Source organism: Castanea sativa, chromosome 2 (assembly GCF_040712315.1).
Source record: "Castanea sativa cultivar Marrone di Chiusa Pesio chromosome 2, ASM4071231v1".
Lineage (NCBI taxonomy): Eukaryota > Viridiplantae > Streptophyta > Magnoliopsida > Fagales > Fagaceae > Castanea > Castanea sativa.
The window spans coordinates 23,354,748-23,363,796 of NC_134014.1; the positions used below are offsets into that span (position 1 = coordinate 23,354,748).

At 37.6% G+C, this 9,049-nt stretch overlaps 1 protein-coding gene across 2 annotated transcripts; it reads left to right on the plus strand.

The window, feature by feature from the left end:
* The first annotated feature begins 1,217 nt into the window (after window positions 1-1,217).
* On the plus strand, window positions 1,218-5,799 carry LOC142626277 (uncharacterized). Of its 2 annotated transcripts, XM_075800082.1 has the most exons (4): window positions 1,218-1,829; window positions 4,213-4,317; window positions 4,508-4,564; window positions 5,292-5,799. In XM_075800082.1, exons 1-4 carry the CDS (start codon window positions 1,326-1,328, stop codon window positions 5,616-5,618), a joined length of 993 nt encoding a protein of 330 aa, XP_075656197.1. In that variant the 5' UTR covers window positions 1,218-1,325; the 3' UTR covers window positions 5,619-5,799. The 2 variants fall into 2 exon arrangements, with proteins under 2 accessions (XP_075656197.1, XP_075656196.1); XM_075800081.1 differs by lacking the exon at window positions 4,213-4,317 and having other exon boundaries at window positions 1,274-1,829.
* The last annotated feature ends 3,250 nt before the right edge of the window (window positions 5,800-9,049 follow it).

Here is a 9,049-nt window from a genome sequence, read left to right on the forward strand (position 1 = left end):
ACATATAGAAAAAACATATTTGTTATAGTGTGTTTATCTATTAGAGGTTTTTTAAACATGTATGAGCCATTTTATGATTTTTAAATTGAAATTCAAGATTCCACTTACGATTCACATTATACATAATTCATGAATTTTGATAGTTTGGTTAATATAAACTCATAAGCTTTAAAATTGGAACACTTTTAAAACTAAGTTGCGAGAAAATATAAACAGTCTATAAAATTCTGCTCAAAAAGTGTGTATTGAGTTGAGGGTTTTGCTTGTGCAAACTTTAATGAGTCGCTTGAGAGATCTATCAGGCAAGCCTCAAGTGGATGCCTTATAACTTCTGCTTGACCCTTGACCTTGAGATTGTTTCCTAAATGAAAGTCGATAATACTACACTCAGCAGCAGTTCAATACTCAATTTGGTTTCATAATCGAAAATGACAACGTAAATGCACTAATTACTACACCAAAAGCATAATTATTAAAATCAAACCAAGTATTGAAGCACTGCCCCCCAAAACAGTCAATCCTATGGAGACTACTGAATTTTGTCTTTGAACTTTGAAGTCCAGCTCACTATGAGTCACTTTACTATTTTGTATTTCAATTGGGTTCAACGAAAGGCTAATTTCCACTACCAATAACTTAGCTAGCTAGGTGGTCTCTCAACTGCTCTGCTTTTGATTTATTTAGCATGATTTTGGACCTCAGGATTTTGTATAGGTAAATAAATTAAAGAATACATAAAATAAAAATAAAAACGAAAAAAAGAGGAGATTTTATCCATTTCAAGTATAAATAATTTAACTGTGGAAAGAGTGGCATTTAGCATTTCATCTTTCTTTGTTTTATTATTAAACCATTCTCATCAAGAAGGTTATAAATACTAAAATACTATTTTTAACATTTATAACCACAAAATCTGCTCTATCAAAGATACCATATGTTAAAAAATTTGACATCCTCATTTTTGGTTTTGATATTAAGAGTATTGAAAATAAATTTTTTTTTTTTTTTGATATGAAAAATGATATATTAAATGTTATAAAGTTAAGTTTTTAGATGATAAATACTAAAAATTTTAAAACTATGGTCGCTGCTCATAGAAGGAGAAATTAACATTTAACTTGCTAGGAAGTAGGAAGTAGGAAGTAGGACGTAGGATGATAGAAATGGGGGGTTTGGCACGTGCAAATGATAAAATCGGGGGAGCCACGTAGCACGCCAGTCCAAAATCTGTCCTTCCCCATAGACAAAGGTTAGAGGGAGGAGCAGGGCCACCCACAAATACATTGCGAAACCTCAAATGCGTAGTAAGGAATGGAGCATAGAGCATGCGGGCATTTGTCTTTGTCGGTGCAGACAATCCAAAAGCCAAGCTCTCCCACGCCCATGAAAGATCCATCACTTCACTTCACACAAAACACATAACTTCATCTCCAACGCTTCTCTTCTTGTCCTCTTTCTCATTTATAGTATTCACTTTTGTCTCTCTCTTTACTCTCTTCTTCTTCTACTTCTACTACTACTGCTGTCTCTCCTTTACACTCTCCCTCTTCTCAATGGCTCACACAACCCCGCTGCAACAAAACCACAACAACTTCGACTACGACCCCGCTGGGATGGAAATGGAAATGGAGAGGCATAGGAAGCGAAGGAAGAAGTGGAAAGAAGAAGTTGTTGATGTTCCTCTAAGAAGGGACCCTTTGGAGGTGTTTGGTATGGACATCATGTTGAAGATACTGAGCTACCTCGACGCACGCAGCGTGGCACTCTCTCTCCTCGTCTCCCGTGCCTGGCACGCCGTCTCCTCCACCGATCGTCTCTGGGCTTCCAAGGTCGCTTGCTGCTCCTTCTTCCCCTTCATTTTTCGTTTTTTTTTTTATTTTTATTTATTTCTTTCTAGTGGCCTTCCTTGTGATTTTAGATTCACTATCAAATTTAGACATTTGGGTTTAGACACACAATGAAATTTTGCCCAATTGGTTGTTTTAGACACACAATGAAATTTTGATTATTGGGTCTTGTTTCTTTTTTAATTAAGTACGGAATTATTGTTGATTTTGTTATATACTTTATTTTTGTGATTAATCATTAATTTTGCTAGGTATTGGGTTATGTTTAAGTGTGGTTTTGAGGTTAATTTGGTTAATAGCTATCTGGGGTTTATTCTACTTTATAATTCACTTCTGTGTTAAATACACTTCAGGGACAATTGTGTTTCAAATTGGGGTTTCTTTGTGAGTTCAATTCCTGACAAAAGTGGGGTTTCCATCCTTTTATGATTTTGGATTATAGTTTAAGTATATCTTGTTTTTGTTAGTTTTAGTTCTCTATTTCACAAAAGTGGGGTTTCCATCCTTTGAATTTATCATTTCTTACATGTGTTGCTAATCCTCAACCACCCCCGTGATTTAATTGCACATTTACCATTAATTTGAACTTGAGAGTTTGATATGGATTTATTGGTCACCATTTTTCTCATTTGAATGTTTTCCACCACTACCGGCCAGTTTTTATCTCTGGCTGCGTTGTGGATGTTAGGCAGGATGTTGTTAGGTGGTGTTGGACATGGTTTGGTGGTTGAGTTTGCTCATCCAAATTCGACCTTTGGCAGTCTAGGTTGTAAGCTATATATATAGCCTGGGCAAGCCTTAATGGGGTCTGTATAAGTATAACTTCAAAAATGCCCCCCCCCCCCCCCAGTCCTTTTTTTTTATTGGTAAAGTTACACATGTACTAGGTGGATCTTGAACCCCCATAAGTCCATAACTGCACCCACCACCTTGCTCGTTCAAGGGGATGAGGTGCCATTTGAGCTAGATTTCATCAACATGTTCATAGTGGCATATACATAATTTAAGTTCATTAAATGGTGGAAGCATGGAATTGTAATAGTCTTTAGCAGTGACAGATGAATGGTGGTTCTTTCCACTATCTAGGAACATTTGTGAGGAGGGGCGACTAAGTTGGGCTTTTGATGAAACAGAAGAGTTCTTTGAAGCGTGGTATGGTTAGTGGGCAATTAGAAAGTTTAAAGAAAAATGTTGGACACCACAATAAGGATAACTGTACTTAATGGTACATAATGTTGGAAAGTTAAGAAAGTTGTCCATCAAAGGAGAGTAGATAAAATGAGAATGAGCAATTGATGGGTAGAAAGTTAAATAGAAAAAGGTTGAGACGTACTTTTCGTACTTGATATTTAGTCCAAGTCCAAAACTTTTTCTTGAAATGAAAGAAGTTTTAATCTCGTTCTTAAGAAAAATTTAAAAGATATCAATATTGTTCTTATTTTCTTAAGTTTATTACAAGGCACTTCAGCTTTTTGATGTGCCATGTTTGCAGCTGTTTGTCACATATGCATTTTCATTTAAGGCAGGAAAAATTAAGAAATTGATGCATTTAAAAATTTTCAAGGATAAAATTTTAAATTTTAAATTTGAGGAACAAAAATTAAACTTGGATTGATTTTCAAGGACAGAAGTGTATTTTTTCCATGAATTCATTTGTGAGGAGGTAAATTTAGCACCAAGGACTTGAAAAGATTAAGCAATGTGCAATTCAGGCCATGAATGCATCTATGTGGAGAAAATATGATTAGAGGAATTACAAGTACTAGAGGAAGGCCTAAATAGTATGTTTGAGCTGTGTGAAAATGTTGTGACTGTACATGACTGAAAATATCTCCTTATAAGGTTAATGACTCATAGGTGATGCCAATTTTTGTCATTACCCAAGGCTTTGACAGATTTTTTTTTTTTTTCTGATTATCTTGTTTAAAGATGTGAAGAAAGCGATGAAGATTAAGATTGCATTGATGCTTTAATTAGTTCAATTTTTTTAACAAATATTGGGTTTATAGGCTCATGTTCTTTGAATAACAGTTGGATGGTGGATGCTGTTTGGGAATAATTCAAAAATTGTATAATCTTTGGTTAGATAATGTCACAGATCATGTTTATGGAAGTGTCCCCCTCCCCTCCTTTCTTATTTTTCCTTCATGGACTCCTCACTACATGTTAAAAAAAATGTATGAGAGCATTATGGGTTTGGTAACTTCATGAGAGTTTGGTTGCATGGGGCCATCTTCAAAGATATTAATTACTTGGAATGATAAGTTGTTTGAATGAATGATGCCATGTAAGTTTTTTTGCACTTGTAACTTCAGTAATATGATAAGGAAGATTAAACCACTTTTGTCCTTAACTTTGTTTTTAGTTGGAGGAACTGTGGCTTGGGAAAGCACACATACCTCGCCTGTCACAAATCCGTGGATTATCCAAATTGGCCTCTTATTCATTAGCTGTCGTGGATGGCAAGCGTGTAATTATCTCATTACTCTTTTATTCTCTCTCTCTCTCTCACACACACACACAAATGCATACACATACACCCACTAACATGACATATCTGCGCCCATGTAATATGTATACAGGCATACAAAAATCTCATCCCAGATATATGCATTGTATTTAAGGGGCATTTCCTAACTGGCCTGTTCCTTTATTGTTAGAACCGCATCATGAAGGAAGATTTGTGTGATCATGTCTGGGAGTTTCATTTTAACAAGGTATGTGCATTTTAGCTTGGGTCAAATTATGTATTTAAGTCTGGTCATTGACATGTTACCTTATCATTAATTGCATACTACAGTGTTGATTTATATGGCTGAAACTCTCACTACAATATGTCAAGAGTAGTGAGGTCTAATAGTTGAAATAGTCAAAAGTATGATTCTCATGGGTAACTATTTTGTCAATGTAAGCTTGTGAAGTTAACAGATATTATAAAGAAAAAAAAGCTAATGATACTTCCCCCCCCCCCCCCCCCCGGTAGTATAAATAATAAATTCATATTCGAACATGATGTCTCTGAATATTCTGATTAATTCCCCACTACTGGCAAATTACAGAATGATCTTGTAAGGACAAAGAACACATTTTTTTCTACACGCACTACCTCCATTGACATGAAGTAGATGGTAAAAACCCTGTTGAGTAAGCATTACCTTCATTAACATAATTCCTCATCATTCCATCTAATTCTTACCCGATTTTCCGGTTACTATTGGTTTCAAATGTTTTCATGATATTCTCTCCACTAATTCTCAAACTCTGCTATCTCTTCAGCCTTGGCCAGCTCATGAATCATGTTTGTCAACCTATCTGTAGCAATCTTATAGTTTTTTTTTTTTTTTGATAAACTAGCAATCTTATAGTTTGCATGAGGCCAATTGCTACTCTTTTGGAAGAAGCCAAATTGACCAATCAATCTGACAAAATATCATCTCTCCTCAGGCGGCACCAGACTATTGGCGAAATCTTGATCCTTACTGGAAGGGCACTGGCCGTCCCATGCGGCGCTACTTCCATCCAGATGGGAGCCAAAGTGCCGATCCTGGTGACAAGGTATGGGGCGGTCATGAATGCTGTTACTTGACTGTCACTAGTATTGTCGGTGAAGATAAAATCAGGGAGCACTATGTCAGGATAAACCGATGGCCACGAATGTCTGTATCTAGGAAGCAGGATTGGAGCTGGGAGTTGTCAAACCACCTTTATTCCTACTCCAGCATCCCTGATGCTGACAAGGAAGGTGGGACTGGGCCACTATATGATGTTTAAATATGTTTTCGTTTTGTTACACTTGTAAAAATTAAGTTTTTGGATTTGCTAGATATCTGCCAAAGAGTATATACATATCTCCAATAAGTTGTTTGTTAGTGTTGTATTACATGGTCTAAGCTCATAATGTTTTTTTTGTACAGAATGGATAAATTTACCACGTGTCTTTTGTTGAGCCCCAGTCTGTTGCTTGCTTGAGTATGCTCAATATCCACTTCTTCTCTCCCCCTTTTGTTCTGTTTCCCTTCAAGTTTTGATTGTCAAATAGTAGATTGGTTATTTATTTGGTGAAGTGTTTTACTCCTACTCAGGACGTGCATTGACATCACAACCCTCAAGTAGGGTACATTTGTACAATTTAAATCCGGTGTGTGCACACTTATATCCTTTGTTCTGAATCTGGTAGTATTTGAATTTGGTTTAGGAGATGGCAGGGAGCAATAATTTAATCATGTAAATGTTGATCTAAACTACTATAGTTAATGACACTGGTCATTATGGTTTTGTGTTGTTCAGCAAATTATTCATACGTTTCCATTATTGTATTGTGTCTAAATCTCTCTTCTTTTTTTTTTTAATAGAAGATTTTGTGTCTAATTCTTGATTCTGTTCTAGTGACAATTATCTGTATTCAGCGCTTGGATCTTTTAGTTGCACTAGTGTTTTATGTCTTGGATGGTTTGATTACTAACCTGGTGTTGAAATCTACTTATCACGTTTTGTAACTTGAGATTTTTTAATAACTTGAGAAAATAATTTTGTGGTCTTGCCATTGTCAATCATAGAGGAAAGTTCAAGGTATTTATTTGCTTAGTGCTGGCGAGGAGATATTTCAATATATATAAGCAGAATCCCAACATAGAAGCACTGACCCGTTCAGTCTCAGAATTTGCCGTTTCTTTCCCCTTACAACTGTGTGGGCCAAAATTGCCATATAACACCATTTTTCAAACATATTCGTTAGTTAGCATTGTTTTCAAACTATTTAGGAAACTAACATGTCAAGCATGTTATAATTGAGTTCACTGTAGCAACTCAAGTCTAAGAGACTCATTTTCTGTGTTCTGCGAAGCATGGAACTTGAGCCTGTGAAGCTTGAGTTCCTTAAAGTGAAATTGACCTCAGCCCACACAAATCTGTTTCCACACTGTGAGGTCCGAGCTTCTTCTTCGTCACTGAAACCTCAACCCACCCAAACCCACACTACGAGCTCTAGCGAAAAGGACAAGGAAGCACTACACCGGCGTAGATGAACCACCACACCGTTCCGAACACAATACAGCCAAGGCCTACTGAGTTCGACTTTGAGTTCCAAGTCAACATCATTGTGGGTCTCTGGTTTTGCTTGGATTTGTTGACTATGTTGTTTCTCTCTGGTTGTTGTGTTTGATTGTTGGAGAAGAAAAGTTGTACTTGCTGAGTGAGTACTAAAATCGAGTCTGTAAAGCTCAATTTCAATTTAAAGGAAATCGATTTCTACGAACTCAATTTCAATGATAGAAAATGAGTCTAATAAACTCGATTTAGTGTTCCAAAATCGAGTTTATTGCACTCGAGATATTAGTTTCCTAAATAATTTTGAAAACATGCTAATTAATGAAATTATTTGAAAATCAGTGTTATTTCGAGAAAAAAAATTAAAAAAAAAAAAAAAAAGAACCCTATTTATGTAAATGAGGATTAAGCACTGTAGGCTTTACACATTATTCCAGTTTCACAACAAGCCTAGCTTAACAAGGCCTTCTTAATTACCACCTGCACTTCTCTTCAATACTACACTTTCAGCTAATCTAACACATGGCACAAAGTAAACATGTTCCTTTATTTAGTGTTGGACTTTCAACGTCTTAGGCAAACTCTAATTATTATTGGGAAAATTCTAGATAACTACTTTGAGGTTTGGGGTAATGTCAAACACATTCAAGACAATTAAAAAGTGTGTGGGCCTTTTTTGCAAGTGTTGGGCTGGGCCACCTACCGCTACACTAGGCCCTAAGTTTTCTGGATCGAAGAGTTGGGATCGGTCCAAGAGCAAACCTTCCTGGTCCGACTTGTGCACAAACGATGCCCTTGTTAGTCAGGTCTTGATCGTACGCTTACGACAGGCAGAACTATGACGTTAACTACAACAAGCAGATATAATAAAGACAAGAATAAGAATTTAGGCAAAATAGTTAGTGGGCCTTAATGAAGGAGCCCGTTTTACACGATGGTAACAAAATAATGAGTATTAGATGGAGAATAAGGAGCGTATTAAAGAAACAAATGTCAACCTGCCGCGTTAAGCCGTTCCACAGAGTTTGTGTCAGGAAGGGAAACCACTCCTTCAACGCAACTAATCTCTCTGAGGAGAAAATTAGCTACTTTGAAGGAACAGGCCTAAGTCACTTGGGTTGAATGAAGTTTCTTCCTTTTGTTACTAGAGAGCATGGGTTGGAAGGGGAGAGGGAGATTAACCCATTCAGTGCATGCCAGTCACTTTATTCCCTTTATTTCTTTCTTACTTATTTTTCTCTGTTTCTTTTATCCCTTCTTTTCTTTTGTTCTTTTTTTTTTTTAACTCTCTTTTCTATCCTCTCTCTCCTTTTTCCCTTTGTTTTCTTGTTCCCCTGTTTTTGTGATTCTAGCCACTTTCTCACAGAGGCTTTGCCATCCCTCCTTTCTTCCCCCCCCCTCCTAGCCGTGCACAGTAGGGCTCCTTATATAGGGCCAGCCGTGCTTGGCTTTTTACCATTTTAGCCCTTAACCGTTTTTGTCTGGCATGGGTTCCTTTGCCGATCGTCACTGACTAGTCAGTCACCCAGCTAGCGCCCCTCCGCCTCAGTCAGAGAAGACTTTTTTTGTTTTGCTTGCTCCTTGTGGCATTCTTACCTGCCACGGTGTGAATACTCTCCTTCCCTTTATCACTCTTGGCGTGCACCTGGTGGTTCCCACCCAATTTTACCTCTTTTGGGTTGTATGTCACCCCAGTAGGACAGTACTTCCAAAAGGGCTTGAGCAAGAAACATGAAAATGAGTTTTTTCTCCTCCCCACCGCCAGACCATACCCCCCTTATCTCTGACCCGTGACCTCACCATTTCCTGTATTGGCTGGGTACAGGCTGGTGGTGCATAGGCCTTACGCGTGCCTTGCCTTCATGCTTGTTCAAAATTCTGCCCACTTCTCATCTGTCTACCGCGGTCTGAATGTCAAACTGCCTAGTCTGCTGCTTGTTTTTGGCTTCTTTCAGCATGGGCTGTTTCATTTGACTCCTCATTTATGGCTTGCATCTTCTAAGGGCTAGGCCTTGCCTGGTTGTGGGCCGTTTCATGTCTTTATTCCCAGCTCCTGTTACTTGCTTCCTGCCATGCAATTCTGTTGTGCCTGTCGTGGGGTCTACCTGACCCAAGCCTGCTGGGCCACTTTAGACCTTTTTTGTTTATTCTTTCTT